This window comes from Rana temporaria, chromosome 5 (assembly GCF_905171775.1).
Source record: "Rana temporaria chromosome 5, aRanTem1.1, whole genome shotgun sequence".
Lineage (NCBI taxonomy): Eukaryota > Metazoa > Chordata > Amphibia > Anura > Ranidae > Rana > Rana temporaria.
The window spans coordinates 393,357,975-393,375,009 of NC_053493.1; the positions used below are offsets into that span (position 1 = coordinate 393,357,975).

General features: G+C 44.9%; 1 protein-coding gene across 1 annotated transcript in view; it reads right to left on the reverse strand.

The window, feature by feature from the left end:
- The window catches only part of WASHC5 (WASH complex subunit 5), a 101,070-nt gene that overhangs the window by 12,984 nt on the left and 71,051 nt on the right, over positions 1–17,035 (reverse strand). Inside the window, exons 21-24 of the mRNA XM_040354954.1 lie at positions 11,146–11,308; positions 6,663–6,765; positions 4,829–4,908; positions 2,699–2,802 (exon numbers count right to left, since the gene is read on the reverse strand). Coding sequence (XP_040210888.1) covers positions 2,699–2,802; positions 4,829–4,908; positions 6,663–6,765; positions 11,146–11,308 — 450 coding nt within the window. The remainder of the gene's footprint in view (positions 1–2,698; positions 2,803–4,828; positions 4,909–6,662; positions 6,766–11,145; positions 11,309–17,035) is intronic.

The window sequence follows — 17,035 nt, forward strand, 5'->3', positions numbered from 1 at the left end:
TTTCAGGTGCTAGCTGGGTGCTTTTAACCCCCCGCTAGCGGCCCGAGAAAGGGTTAAAATGTTCACGAAAAGCGCTGCTGCCAAAGCGCTTTGGCTGCGGTGCCCATTCATTTCAGTGGGCAGGGGAGGTGGAGGAGCAGTGCATACACCACTCCTAAACCGCTAAAAAAGGTGCTGCTTGCAGGACTTTTTCCAACTTCCTGCAAGTGCACCGCTCCAGTGTGAAAGCGATTGTATCCCTTTCACACTGAAGCACTTTGCAGGCGCTATAGCGTTTGGAGCACATTAATAGCGATAAACTCACCGTTCCTAAAGCGCCCTGGGCAGCGCTGCTGAATCGCTAGCAAAGCGCCGCTGTAGTGGCGCCTTGCGGGCGGTTTTAACCCTTTTTTAGCCACTAGTGGGGGATAAAAGCGCCCCGCTAGCACCACAAATCCGATGGTAAAGCGCAGCTAAAAATAGAAGCGTTTTAACGCCGACACTATGGGCGGCACAGTGTGAAAGGGGTCTTAGGCTTTCACACTGGGGCTGCAGTTGAGGCGTTTTTCAGGCGCTTAACATGCGTTATTTTTAGCCCTTTAACGCCTGAAAAATGCCTCAGTGTTAAAAGGGGTCTAAGAACAACAGCCATTTGATGGTATGGCAGTTTGGTTGAGAGAACAAGCAAATGTAAGGCTGCTTTCACATTGCAGCGTGGTGACGGTATAGCAGCGCTATTTGTAGCGCGGCTATACCATCGTGTTTACCGCGATATTCGGGCGCTAGCGGTGAGGTTTTAACCCCCGCTAGCGGCCGAAAAAGGGTTAATTCCGCCCGCGTTGCGGGCGGTATTACCGCGCTTTCCCATTGATTTCAATGGGAAGGCGCGGTATAGGAGCGGTGAACACACCGCTCCTATACCGCGGTAAAGATGCGGCTAGCAGGACTTTTGGAGCGTTCCTGCTAGCGCATCGCTTCAATGTGAAAGCCTTCGGGCTTTCACATTGAAGACTACAGGGCAGGTTTTTTCATGCGGTATAGCAGCGCTATTTTTAGCGCTGTACCGCATGAAAAACGCCCCAATGTGAAAGGGGCCTAACAGTTATATTCCTGGCATGCTGGGAATACCAACTTCTTTGAAACAGTTAAAATTGATAGGTTTGGTTCCACTTTAAGCCCCTGTTCACACCAGTGAGACTTGTCATGCAATTTGACAGGTTCAAATCGCATTACAAGTCACACCCTATTAATGGAAATTTTGGGGCGATTTCAGGTGCGACTTGCATAGACATCTGTGCACGAGGTCGCACAAATGTCAGTCAAGTTGCACCTGAAGTGAACTTTGACATGCGGCTTTGAAATTGTGTGATTTCAAGTGACGTTGCACGATTTCAAATCCGCATTCAGTGTGAACCAGGGGTTACCGTTTCCCAAAACAGTTACATTCAAGGCATGGCGTGAAGGAGAACGGTCACAGTTGCCAGTGTGCTTATGTTGGCTCTCAAGAAAACAGTCAAGCCATCAAATGGCTGTGCATTACATGTCAAATGTGGATGAAACGGAGGTTAAGATGGCCGCACTCGCTGGCTGTAAAGAATAGGAGGGTTTCGCTTAACCACTTCCCGACGGCCGTACGACTATATACGGCCGCAGGGTGGTTCTACTTCTCTGGGGCGCCGTGTTTTTACGGCCGCCCCTTTCCGCGTTCCCCGCGCGCGCAGCGGGGAACTTCTGTGCTGGCCGTGTCCCTTGGACACAGCCAATCACAGATCACCGTGAACGGCCAATCGGAGTGGCCGTTTGCTAGGCGATCTGTGCGGCCAATGAGAGATGATCTCATATGTTTACATATGAGATCATCTCTCATTGCCGGCTCTCACAGACAGCGTCCTGTCAGGGAGAGGAGACCGATCAGTGTCTCTTGTACATAGGGACACAGATCGGTCACATCCCCCAGTCACCCCCCCTCCACACACAGTTAGAACACTATATAGGGAATACATTTAACCCCTTCCTCACCCCCTAGTGTTACCCCTTCCCTGCCAGTCACATTTATATAGTAATTAGTGCATATTTATAGCACTGATCGCAGTATAAATGTGAATGGTGCCAAAAATGTGTCAAAAGTGTCCGATGTGTCCGCCATAATGTCGCAGTCGCAATAAAAAAAAAAAATTAAAAAAAATCGCAGATCGCCGCCATTACTAGTAAAAAAAAAAATAATAAAAAATAATAATTCTGTCCCTTATTTTGTAGGCGCTATAACTTTTGCGCAAACCAGTCGCTTATTGCGATTTTTTTTCTTTTTTACTAAAAATATGTAGAATACGTATTGGCCTAGAGTAGACTGAGGATAAAAAAAAAAAATAAAAAAAAAAAGTAAAAAAAAAAATTGGGCTATTTATTATAGCAACAAGTAAAAAATAGTTTCTTTTTTTCAAAATTGTCGCTCTATTTTTGTTTATAGCGCAAAAAATAAAAACCGCAGAGGTGATCAAATACCACCAAAAGAAAGCTCTACTTGTGGAAAAAAAAAGGACAATTTTGTTTGGGAGCCACGTCGCACGACCGCGCAATTGTCAGTTAAAGCGACGCAGTGCCGAATCGTAAAAAGTCCTTTGGGCAGGAAGGGGGTTTAAGTGCCCAGTAAGGAAGTGGTTAAATGACCATAAGGGGTCAATCAGGTGAATCTTGGTAATAAAATCTTTTTTTATCTTACTCATTGAAGTTGTCCAGCGCTGCGGCCAGGTGTTTGGAGTCAAACTTGCAGGAATAGTTTAACTCATTAGCAATCTTCTGCCGGAGAATCTGCATCTGACCGACCTGTAACAACACAAGAAATCCAAGGGCTGCCAAAATAGTGCAAGATAGATCTGTATTCTCATTCTGATGACATTCAGGGGAGATTTACTAAAACCGGAGCACTCAGAATCTGGTGCGGCTGTGCATGGTAGCCAATCAGCTTCTAACTTCAACATGTTCAATTAAAAGGGGTTGTAAAGTCAGAGGGTCGGATTCAAAAAGCCTGGTGTAAATTTGTGCGGGCGTAGCGTATCTCAGATACGCTATGCCGCCGTAACTTAGTGAGGCAGGTTCTGTATTCAGAAAGAACCTGCGCCCTAAGTTAAGGCGGCGTAGCGTATGTGGTCCGGCGTAAGCCCGCGGAATTCAAATTATCCATGCAGTGGGCGTGTTGTATGGTAATGATGGCTGACCCCACGTAAATGAAGTTTTTTGACTAACGGCGCATGCGCCGTCCGTGAACGCATGCTCCAAATGAACCCGCAAATAGTCAATGCTTTCGACGTGAACGTAAATTACGCACAGCCCTATTCGCAAACGACGTAATCGGCGAAAAATTCAACGCTAGCCCGACGTCCATACTTAACATAGGATACGCCTCATATAGCAGAGGTAACTTTACGCCGGAAAAAGCCTTACGTAAATGTCACCTTCCCAATAAAAATCGCAGATCACCGCCATTACTAGTAAAATAAAAAAATAAAAAAAAAATTCTGTCTCCTATTTTGTAGGCGCTATAATTTTTGTGCAAACCAGTCGCTTATTGCGATTTTTTTTTTTACCAAAAATATGTAGAATACGTATCGGCCTAAACTGAGAATTTTTTTTTTTTTTTTTTAAATTGGGCTATTTATTACAGCAACAAGTAAAAAATATTGTATTTTTTTTCAAAATTGTCGCACTTTTTTGTTTATAGCGCAAAAAATAAAAACCGCACAGGCGATCAAATACCACCAAAAAAAAAAGCTCTACTTGTGGGGAAAAAAAGGACGTCAATTGGTTTGGGAGCCACGTCGCACGACCGCGCAATTGTCGGTTAAAGCGACGCAGTGCCGGAAGCTGAAATTTCACCTGGGCAGGAGGGGGGTATATGTGCCCAGTAAGCAAGTGGTTAATTGTTTTTTTTTGCACTTTTATCCTTATCTACCATTGCTATTTTGTGAAAATTCTTCAGTGTACAGCTTGCATAAGGGGGGTTTATTATATATTTTAATTTTTATTTTTTGCGCTGATTGCACACTATGGGGCAGATTTACATAGAATTAGATCGGCGCAGCGTATCAGAGATACGCTACGCCACTGTAACTTACATTTGACTGGTTCAAATCCTGAAAGAATTTGCGCCGTAAGTTACGGCGGCGTAGTGTATCTCAAGCGGCGTGGAATTCAAATCGGCGATTAGGGGGCGTGTTTCATTTAAATGAAGCGCGTCCCCGCGCTGAATGAACTACGCATTCTCCGTTTCTAAATTTCCCGCCGTGCATTGTGCTAAATGACGTCGCAACAACGTCATTTTTTTAACTTAGACGTGAATTACATCCATCCCGATTCACGGACGACTTACGCAAAAAAACAAAAAAAATTCTAATTTCGACGCGGGAACGACGGTCATACTTAACATGGCAAGTCTAACTATACGCCACGAAATAGCAGCTTTAACAATACGCCGGAAAAAGCCGACTACAGACGCCGGTAAAAAAATGCGCCGGCCACGCGTACGTTCGTGGATCGTCGGAAATAGCTAATTTGCATACCCGACGCGGAAAACGACGTGAACGCCACCCAGCGAACGCCGAAGTATTGCATCTTAGATCCAAAGGCGTACGAAGACGTACACCTGTCAAATCTAACCCAGAAGCCGTCATATCTTGTTTTGAGGATTCAAAACAACGATACGACGCGGGAAATTTGAAAGTACGCCGGCGTATCAGTAGATACACTGGCGTACTGGCTATGTGGATCTGGCCCTCTGTCTTTTCACATGACATGTTGGTTATTTAAAAAGACAAAAAAACAAAAACGATCCTTAATAATCACTTTAAATTACCTTCAGTATTGAATCCAGATATGGACTCCAGACCTTTGGGGTTTTGGCAATAGCAGATGAATATATTTTAGAAGAGTTGGCTGCAGAGAAACAGAGATTATTGTTAGCATTAGAAAAAAAAAAAAAAAAATACAAATGACTCTCCTCAGAGAAAGGAAAACTGGAATCTGATTGGGCATTATGTGCAGGAGAGCGACACTTTATTTTAACGTACTATTAATAGATAAGATCCAGTAGTGTACTTGCTCCAAATGATTGAGGGACAAATGACCACTTTATTAGGTACACCTATTTAGTACCATGTAGAACTCCACTTTTGCCTAGAAAAAGTTCGAACACTTATGGTATGGATTCAACAAACAGCAGAACAACATTTCATAGGGATTTTAGTTCATGCCGAGTTAGAAGGGGCCTAAACTGTATCTTGTAAAGAACACCTAGAAATATTAAAAGGATGTGTAAGGCTGGGTTCACACCATTGCGAATTGGATGCGGGGATGCCCAATTCCCAATAGCAGGAGATTTTGACCGGCTGTCTATGGAGCCGGTTCACATATCTCCACATCAGGTCTGGTGCATTTTGCAGAAAAATGCTGTGCGTCTTTTGGTCTGTTTCAGGTGCGAATTCAGCCCAAAATGAGATGAGATCATCTGGTCACCAGTCATCTCTATGATCGTCGGAAGCCCGGGCATCTGGTCACCAGTCATCTCTATGATCGTCGGAAGCCCGGGCATCTGGTCACCAGTCATCTCTATGATCGTCGGAAGCCCGGGCATCTGGTCACCAGTCATCTCTATGATCGTCGGAAGCCCGGGCATCTGGTCACCAGTCATCTCTATGATCGTCGGAAGCCCGGGCATCTGGTCACCAGTCATCTCTATGATCGTCGGAAGCCCGGGCACGATGTGATGGTGTCACGCCCGGGTTCCCAGAAGTAAACAAAGCCGCGATTGCGGCTAGTAAGCATGAGATCGGTATTGACCTCGCATCTCTCCATAAAGAGGACCTGTCACACACCATTCCTATTACAAGGGATGTTTTTTTTTTTTAAAACAGATCATTTTTATTGAAAACAAACACAAAAAACACACATACAATTTACAATGCGCTACAAAACACAATAGCAATATATTATCGGGGACACAGAGATATCAATACAGCATAGTCATACTCTCCAGTATAGCATTTGTTCCATCCACTACGTCTAAAGACAGTTATACAGTGGTACATAAAAGCAATTTTGTACTGAGTAACTTGGAACTTATGCAGATTAAGTGTGTCCTCCGCGTGTAATTCCTTCCCCCTCTGCCTCCGACCCGAGAAGGGTCAGTGAGCAGAACAGGGCGCCAGTCTCCCCTAAACAGCGGGGAGCGGCCTGAATTAGTTATAAACATTTAACGGTTGGGTAAAACATACAAAAAACATTCTAACTCCGCAGGGTCCTGTAACCATATATTGGACTCCTCCCGGAAGACTGTATGAGAGCAGTGGTAGCTCCTCTCCTTCTCACCAACCCAATAGATTCCTATCTAATATAACTACGCTTGTACGCGAGTTGTTCCCAAATAAGAGAATCGTTTATGGATGCAATCCATTCTGTGCCATTGGAGACAACAAGGGATGTTTACATTCCTTGTAATAGGAATAAAAGTAATAAAAAAAAAAAAAAAAAAAAAAGAAGAAAATATGTGAAAAAAAAAAAAAAAAAATATATAATAATAATAATAATAATAATAATAATAATAATAATAATGATTAATCCCCAATGGTTTCTGCTGGCTAATGCAGTTCATTCGGTCAACCATGACCTATACTGTATATAAAGTCACTTACCTATAATACCTTTTAGTGGACTGACCACTTTCTGCAGAGCTCTCAGAGTCTCCTGGACTGTTTTATCTCTTAGGATCATCCGCTGATAAAGTCTGAGAAAGTTCTGTAAAAACAGTTAATATTTTTTATCAGATGTAGGTTGGGAAATATTGTTACCTGTGCTTACAAAAAAGAACAGCAAAGGCATCCTCTGACGATTCACCTTACTTGTGCTCCCTGACAGCTCCTCCGCAGCCTGCAAATTAAATCCCCTGTGTTGGTGACCATAGTACCTCACTTAGTACTCAGCCTAACGATTTGCTGATAGGGCCAAGCACTGTCACAGTGGAGCAGGTCGTCATGTGCTCTCCCATACTAAGAAAGGCAAGTATTCCTCGCTGGCCTTAGAGGAGTTAGGAGCGGTGGGGGCGTGCAGGTACATTAAGGGTCTCACCTACAGGTCTCGTCTCGCCACCACCCTGCGAATGGACAGGTGAAGGAAAAACAGCAACTGATAAGCTCACCCGTCACACTGCTCTCTCCTCCTATTAGCATGCTCCTTGAACTGCAGCACAACCGGCTGACTCTTTGTTCTACTACTTCCTCTCCCAAGCAGCTCTGCTGTTCAGGAACTGCACGAGGCCGATACCAAGCCACGTTCAGGTACTTACACTGCTTGCATTTCAAAATACAGTAAAACCTTGGTTTGAGAGTAACTTGGTTTAAGAGCGTTTTGCAAGACAAGCTAAATTTCTTAATTTTTAACTTGATATACAAGCGATGTCTTAATATACAAGTAGCGTCATGTCACAACTGAGTATAAAAGAGAAGAGAGGCGCCTCTAAGTGTAGCAATATGGTTACATTTAATGAAAGTACAACATTTAGCAATTCACATGGTTGGTGAATGAAAGAAGCACATCCAAGTATGCAGGCATCCGGGGTAAAGCTCTCCACATAGACCATTCTCCTCACTGCCATCGATGTCACCCCTTTCACACTGCGCTCCACAAGCACTTCAAGCTTCGCTTTCAGATCGCTCTACTGCAGGGTAGTCTTCCTGGTCACGTTTGCAGACTGACAGCGGTGAGAGTGGGTAGGGTGGAGGATGATCTATGTGAACAGCTTTAGATCGGATGCCAGCATACCTAGATGTGCCTCTTTTAATCATTATGCTAAATGATGTTAAATCAGCTAAATGTTGCACCTTCATTTAATGTAACCAAATTGATAAACTTAGAGGCGCCTCTCTTCTCTTTTATACTCTGTAGCTCCTGCTGCATTTTGCTTCTAATGCCCCGTACACACGATCACTTTTTGTGATAAAAAAAATGACATTTTTAAAAACGTCATTTAAAATGATCGTGTGTGGGCTAAACATTGTTTTTCGTCTTCTGAAAAACGACCAAAAAAAATTCGAACATGCTTCAATTTTTTATGTAATTTTTTGGGTCATAAAAAAATGATCGTGTGGGCAAAAACTACGTTTTAAACCCGCACATGCCCAGAAGCAAGTTATGAGACGGGAGGTAAAACTATCGTTCATAATGGAGTAAGCACATTCATCACGCTGTAACAGACAAAAAAGCGCGAATCGTCTTTTACTAACAAGTAACCAGCTAAAAGCAGCCTCAAGGCGGATAGAACTTCCCCTTTAGAGTGCCGTCGCTTTGTTCATCATTTTTCAAAAACGATGGTGTGTGGGAAACATCATTTTTAATAATGAAGTTGAAAAAATGTCATTTTTTTTTATGATAAAAAATTACATTTTTTTTCATCACAAAAAGTGATCGTGTGTACGCGGCATAATCCCCTTGTGGATGGACATTTCATGGTTACACAACCAATCGCATTGCTATAATCTTTTTATATGGACTATAAACTGAAGGCCTTATGAATAAATATTTGTGGAACGAATCATTTGAGTTTCCATTATTTCTTATGGAGAAATCTGCTTTGATATACAAGTGCTTTGGATTACAAGCAAGTTTCTGGAACGAATTATGCTCGCAATCCAAAGTTTGACTGTAAATACATTTAAAGGCATTTTAACTAATACAGAGCAGCACCAATTGGTGTCTTTGATAACTGACTGAAGTCATGCTTTAGGCCACGTACACACGACTGGTCAAAACCGATGAGAATGGACTGAGGTTCAGTTTCATTGGTCCAAACCGACCGTGTGTATGGCCCATCGGTCTTTTGTCCTTCGGACCAAAATTTTAAAACTTGCTTTAAAAATCGAACCGATGGACCGCTAACCGATCAGGCCAAACCGATGGTTAGAACACAAAAGCATCGGTTCAAAACCCGCGCATGCTCAGAATCAAGTCGACGCATGCTTGGAAGCATTGAACTTCATTTTTTTTAGCACGTGGTGTGTTTGACGTCACCGCGTTCTGACCCGATCGGTTTTTGAACTGATGGTGTGTACACACATCAGACCATCAGGCCACTTCAGCGGTGGACCGATGAAAACGGTCCGTCGGACCATTCTCATCGGACGAACCGGTAGTGTGTACGGGGCCTTAAGCAACGCTATTAGAATTTTTAAAACACACTCACACACCATCTTATTGGTGATTAACCGCTGCTCCCCATTTCGGCTCCTTCAGAAAGTATTTATCACCTAGAGCAGGGTACTTCAAACTACGGCCCTCCAGCTGTTGAGGAACTACACATCACACGAGGCATTGTAAAACTGACAATCACAGACATGACTAGGCATGATGGGAATTGTAGTTCCTGAACAACTGGATGGTCGTAGTTTGAAGCCCCCTGACCTAGAGCCTCTGCCAGGCAGTCTGCTGGCTCCAGCCAAGACCTAGAGAGTTGTCAGGAGCGCATTAAGGCTCAAGAAGGTCATCACCCAGTGACTTCTTTAGAAGGCCTGCTGCAATTATCCAATATAGGAGTAGACAAAAACACAAATTCCTGCGCACGGGTGGATTGACCAACAGTTGATCAAAGTTCTGCATGGAAATTTCCATAGGTGTCAAAACTGGCAACAAAGGCCTTGCTGCCTTTCAGGGACGGGGAGCCTCCTAGCAGAGAACAAAAAGAAGAAAAAGAAAGGCGCACCAGCCTAGTATATTACCGTTGACAATTTATTAGATAGATATGATAAAATAAAACTACTCACAAAAGAAATGGTATAAAAGACTTGTCAACAACGGTATGATGAATACCCCTCGAGTCACACTCCTGGATAGGGGGGAAAGGAGGTGTGTCACTGCCGGCTGACGCGTTTCAAGGTAACAGGAACCTCTTCATCAGAGCTCAGCAGTACAGACCCTTCCACAAACACCCCCTTGTTATACCTACACATATGCACAAGCCACGCCTATCGCCAGCCAAAGGGAACCTCCCAGGGGCCACCAAGACTCCTCCCAACCAATGATGGGCGGTCCCGGATACTAAATACAAAAACAATAAGTGGAAAATGACAGCGATAACAGACCAATGAATAAAACAAAACAAAAATTGGAAAAATAAATAATAAAAATGAATATAAAAATGAATATAAATGATGAAATAAAAAAGACTGAGATGAAAACACTGTGACGGTATTAGAATGATATCCCCGTCAAAGTCTTCCCTTCTTCCCATAAAGATAATCACCCAATATTCCACAAGGGGGAATATTCCTGGAGTCGCCCCAATAAGCCACACATGCCAAGCTTACTGCTGGAACAAGACAGCTTTAATGGTTTTCTTCTCAGCTTTTTATACAGTCCAAGACATTCAAGCAACAATGAAATCTCCACCCCCCTAATCACACACAAAGGCTAATTACTAAAACATTCTAGACAGGTCGGCACCGACCGACAATTATCATGTCTAATCACTGCACATTCCTTAAACAGCATAACAATAAACCACCTTCACACACTGAGTTTCCTAGGCAGACGTTTCGTCTGCATCCAGTTTGACACCTATTAACACCTCTGAGCATCACTAGGTTGTAGACAGCGTTATCACACAATTAAAGGCCTTTCAAAAGCTAGCCTTATTTAACATATGAACAGTCTTTACAGAGAGAGATGAGTCACACATGAAAACACCTGTTACCTGTAACCCACAGCATTAAAATAGCAGGGAGAGAATTAGACTGAAGCATATAGGCAAAAAGTCCTTCACAAACACCATGTTGTATGAGGAGGGGGTACTATATATCCAGCAGTGGCCCCTAGAACGACCACCTCCATAAAGGCCTGGGTAAAAATGTAGAAACATTTATATATATTTTTACACCATTTCTTTTGGGAGTAGTTTTATTTTATCATATCTAATAAATTGTCAACAGCAATATACTAGGCTGGTGCGCCTTTTTTGTTCTCAAATACGGGAACATAGGACAGATCCTGGCAAAATTACATAAACAGCAAATTTCCCCCGGATGAATCTGTTAATATTAGCCCGCTCCCACTACTGTTACTAGAATATAAGGTAAGTGGTAAGATACACAGAATAGGTTTGATTGGGGGCTTATTGATGATCTATACCTGGAGCTCCTTGACGATCATGAAGCACAGCAGTCTGTCCAGCCCATTTAAGCCAAATGTTCCCAGGGAGTACTGGATCTCGGAGAAGAGGCAACTGTTGGTCACTTCCTGGTGGGTGCGCATGTCATACCAAGTGTTCATCTGGTCTATGTAACACGTCACTCTGCGGTGAAAAGACATTGGGGGACATTTATTAGCAATTTACACTCCCATGGAAAAGCAGGGTGCCTTTCATTTAGCAAAGTCTGTGCAACAGATTTTGGCCCGGATTCTCATACGAGTTACGCCGGCGTATCTCCAGATACGCCGTCGTAACTCCGAGTCCGAGCCGTCGTATCTATGCGCCCGATTCTTAGAATCAGTTATGCATAGATTGGTATTAGATCCGACCGGCGTAAGTCTCTTAGGCCGTCGTATCTTAACTGCATATTTACGCTGGCCGCTAGGGGCGTGTACGCCGATTTACGCCTAGAAATATGTAAATCAGCTAGATACGCCAATTCACGAACGTACGCCCGGCCGACGATACGCCGTTTACATTAGGCTTTTCCCGGCGTAAAGTTACCCTTGCTATATGAGGTGTACATGCGGCGTACCAATGTTAAGTATGGACGTCGTTCCCGCGGCGAATTTTTAAAATTTTACGTAGTTTGCGCAAGTCGTTCGTGAATAGGGCTGTGCGTCATTTACGTTCACGTCGAAAGCATTGGCTTCTTGCGGGTTAATTTGGAGCATGCGCACTGGAATAGTTTCACGGACGGCGCATGCACCGTTCGTAAAAAGCGTAATTTACGTGGGGTCACATAAGAATTTACATAACACGCCCACATCTACCACATTTGAATTAGGCGGGCTTACGCCGGCCTATTTATGCTACGCCGCCGCAACTTTCATTTGAGAATACGGCACTTGCCTGTAAAAGTTGCGAAGGCGCAACGTAAATAGGATACGTTACGCCCGCACAAAGATACGCCATTCTACGTGAATCCGGGCCTTTATGTGCATTTGAGATGCTTTCTTCTGGAATCCTGGGCAGTCAAGTATGACAGATTTGCAGAGTTCTGAGACAGATTTAGCTCTAGCTGTCCAAACATGCACAATGAAAAAAGTGGCCAGGGTCAGGTTTTATTCTGCCGCGCTGTTACTTGGAGAATCAGAGGGAGGAGTTTATGAATCAAGCTTTAAACTTGCGGTAAATCTGTTGCATAATCTGTCTACACCAGTTTAGCATTGCCCCATTATGCGACAGTCCCCCACTCTGTTATTGGTCAAGCACAAAAGTTGCAGGGGACCAGTCAGCTATTCAAACAATTCTTCACTGACCTCATCCTTCCATTTTGCTTTTAAATGTCCTTATTTCTTCTGAGAAATCCTCACTTCCTGTTCTTCTTCTACATCAGTAGTTTAAAAAAAATGTCATTGGGGGGGCGTGGCCAACCGCCGAGCTGTATGGAAGCCTGATCCCACAGCTCCTGCACCGACCGGAGGATTTTCTACCTAAACAGCTAGCCTACACCTCGCAAATGCATCACCAGAGCCAGCACACGCTGGGGAACCCACCCGGCACCTCCAGAAAATGTAAGGACTACCGCCCGCCGCGGAAGCTTACCGACTTCTTCTCCTCACCTCACGGCGCTCCGATCCAAGATGGCGCCCGCGACCGCTCACCGCGAGGAGAGAGGGCATACACTGATCTGCCGGATGATGTGGATGCGTCTGTGCATCCCAGTTCACCCCCTCACGATCCACCGCCGCCCTCCGGACCTTCCTCCACTACTGCCAGCCCTGCTAAGGAGCGGATGCGGATGGACCCTAGTCCCCAGGCCTATGAGGAAAGGCCTACACTGGACAGTCTCCCCTCACTAGTCCCAGCATCATCCCCCATAGCTGCATTTCCCACTACTGACCAACCGGTCATGGACACAGTGCTAAAGGACATGCTGATCTCCCTACATAGCTCGCTGCACAGTGACATTTCCACCATGATTACTGCCTTCAAAACTGAAATGACGCATGTGAACAATAGGGTAGGCCGCATCGAGCACCAGATGAGCGCCATGACAGTTACGGTCAATGATTTAGTGGATGCTCACGACCACGCCAAGGAGGACCACCAATGGTTGCGCGCCAAGATGGCGGACCTCGAGGACAGGTCAAGACGCAACAATGTGAAAATACGTGGCATCCCTGAGTCGGTCATACCTGCCGATCTCAATTCCTACGCCAGAAAATTGATCACCACGCTCTTGCCTGACCTCCCCCCTGTGGAAACGATCATCGACCGAATTCACCGCCTGCCAAAGCCCTCTCATCTGCCACCTGAAATACCCCGTGATACTCTCATGAGGATTCATTTCTACCACGCTAAGGATATGCTCATGTCCAAATCCAGGCGACTAGGCCAACTACCTGCGCCCTACACGAAGCTGCAACTTTTCGCTGACATCTCCCAGTACACCCGTCAGCAGAGGAGACAACTCCAGACCATTACTAAACCGCTGAACAACCACAAGATTCCCTACCAATGGGGCTTCCCGACCAAACTTCTGATCACCAGAAATGGGGTTAAACACAATGTGCATTCGGTGGAAGAGGGCATCCGCCTCCTTAAAAAATGGCACATCATTCCGGATGGCAACGCAACACCCCGGGAATCGTTTCCTGACACTCTGCATTCCAGTGCCATGGAATCTCACCCCAGCGTGGCTAATTGACCATATGGTTAGTGCACTCATTACAAATTCCCTTGACATGCACTCCGGTCGGTGCCTGCTCGTTGCAGTTGATATACGGACTCTTACCCCCCAAGTATTCAGTAGTCATTTCTGATATACTACTGAGCACGGTGTCTTCAACACACCCAGCACTGTTGTTAATCTATTTGAACTTACTGTTGTTACTGTTAATCCTTCCTTGTGATTCCTCACTTTCTCCTTTCCTTCCCCCTTCCTCCTGATCCCCGGAGAACACTGCACTCTTAAGAAGAAATACTCTCTGAACTGTGGACTGGTCCTACGCCGCATCTCACCTGGTCCCCCCCTGGAAGATCCGCAATGAACTGTGAGTACCTAACTGTCGGCACTTACTACACTTTACCAACAAAATGCCAAAATTCATGACCCTAAATGTTAAAGGCCTAAACCACCCTGCAAAGAAAGCGTCATTGTGGAAAACGGCTCGCACGTCTCTCTGTGACATTATCTGTGTGCAAGAGACACACTTTAAATCCACGGCAGAACCGACCTGTACTAACAAACAATTCCCAACCATTTTAAAGGCTTCTGGCCCTGAGAAAAAAAATGGAGTCTTGATCGCCATCAGGGACACTATACTATTCACCCTCCACAACAGCATAGCAGATGTCAATGGCAGGTACCTAGCTCTGGACTGCTCCTTGGACAATGTCAGATATACTATCGTGAATGTCTACGTTCCCAACACAAGGCAAATCAGCTTCTTATCCAGACTTATGAAAAAACTCAGTCGCTTTAAACAAGGACACCTCATCATCTGTGGGGATTTTAACATAGTCCCTGACAACTCGATTGATGCCTCTTCCCGAACGGGCAGAACTGCCTCACCTATGGGCTCCTTCCTGAAGACACACGACCTATACGACGCTTGGAGGTGTCTCCACACCAACGAAAGAGACTATTCCTACTTCTCCCCCCGCCACAACTCCTACACGAGAATGGACTATTTTCTAGTGGACAAATGGTCCCTTCCCAGCGTCTCGTACTCTGAGATCTCCACCATTACGTGGTCTGACCACGCACCCTTCACCATGTCCTTAAATGCCTCCCCCTCCCTTGCACGATCAAGGATCTGGAGGGCTAATGCGTCCCTCATTCACTCCCCACATCATTCTGCATATATCAAAGACCGTCTAACCGAATTTTTCTCCCGAAATGCAGGTTCTGTAAAAGATAATTCTACGTTATGGAACGCCCACAAGGCTTTCATACGTGGGATATTTATTCAGATAGGGGCAAGAGAGAGGAGGATGAAAACACACCGTCTAGACATTTTGACCTCTGAGATAAGAACGTTGGAGGCTCAAAATCAATCTAATCCCGCTCCTGATACCAAAAACAAATTAGACCTCCTAAGGAGTGATCTTAGAGCCCACTTATTGGACTCCTATGAACGGGCCCACACCCACTTCAGGGCTACGCACTATTCCACAGGCAACAAAGCCGGTAAAAAGCTATGGCTAATAGAATCAAGGGCCACCTCGCCAAAACAAAAATTACCCACCTGTTCCACCCTTCCTCAAAACGGAAGCTTATTGACCCCACAGAGATTGCTGATGCTTTCAGCTATTATTATAACACTTTGTATAACTTAAAGGATGACAGTTCAGTACTCCAACCTTCTCCCCAAGACAAAGCATCATTTCTCCATGACATCAATCTCCCTAAACTGTCTGTGGACCAATTGGAGTCACTGAACGCCCCTTTTACTCCCCTAGAAATTCAACAAACAATCTCAGGGTTGCCCTCCAACAAATCCCCAGGCCCTGATGGCTTGACTGGCGAGTACTACAAGAAATTTGGCCCCATACTCGCACCTTTTCTGACCAAAGTCTGTAACGATGCTGCATCTTCCTCCTCTCTCCCCCCTGAAATGTTGTCCGCCCTGATTGTTACTCTGCCGAAGCCAGGCAAGGAACCCACATGTGCCCAAAACTTCCGACCCATTTCCCTCCTTAACTTGGACGCTAAGATCCATGCCAAACTAATAGCCAACCGCTTGATGGACTTAATGCCCCTGCTCATACATAAGGACCAGTCTGGCTTTACTAAAGGTAGGCAGACCTTTGATGCAACCCGTAGACTCATTAACCTCATCCATACCGCGGGGTCGACTCGAACGCCTTCTCTGCTCCTATCACTGGATGCGGAGAAGGCGTTCGATCGGGTCCATTGGGGTTATATGCATGCGACCCTCATTAAATTTGGGTTTCAGGGTCCTATACTTTCCGCTATCATGGCGCTGTACTCTTCCCCTTCAGCCCAGGTATATACCTCGGAAATACTTTCGAAACCTTTTTTGATTTCCAACGGCACACGCCGCTAATCTTTAATCTCATCATGGAACCTCTGGCAGAGCACATTAGAACACGTGACTCAATAACGTGTCTAAAAATTGGCACCTCGGACCATAAAATCAATTTGTTTGCCGATGACGTGATAATAATGCTGACTAATTGTGATGCATTTGCCTATATGTCTCAGTGTACTGCTCCCTGCTAGCCATGTCTGTAGAGGTAGAAAGGAATTTCATGTGTGATTCATTCCTCTGACAGGTTATTGACGTGCTAATGTCCCCTCACTATTCTAAAGGTTAATTGATCTATTGTGTTGTGTAAAGAAGATCTGTGTTTACCCTTAAAAGATGTGTATTGTATCATCAGGCTAAATGATTAGAGAAGTAGTATGTTAATTATTCTGATTGCTTCAGTGTATTAATTAACTCCCCTGATGTCTTTATCTAAAGAAATGTGTCTGCATGGTCGGCTCCGACTTGTCTCCTATAATCTGTATGGGAAACCCCACTGTGTGAGGGGGGCGTTCCTAACAGGCTGTAACCACATATAAGCTGAGTTTTTGTGTCAATAAAGTGTCTTGGTTCCAGCATCCAGTCTTGACTCATGTGTGGGGAATCCTGTGATGTTCTTGTATGGAGAGGAGGGAATGCTTGACGGGGATATCATACCGATACCGTCACAAATTGGTTGGCAGCAGCGGGATCTTCCCTTCTACTCTCCTTCACACCCGGATTCCAAGCAGACACTGGAAGAACTACTGGAAGGATTGCTAGCAACAAAACCAAGCGGGTCATCATAGCGGAATCAATGGAGATAGACCAGGAGGACGGGATTGCAGCA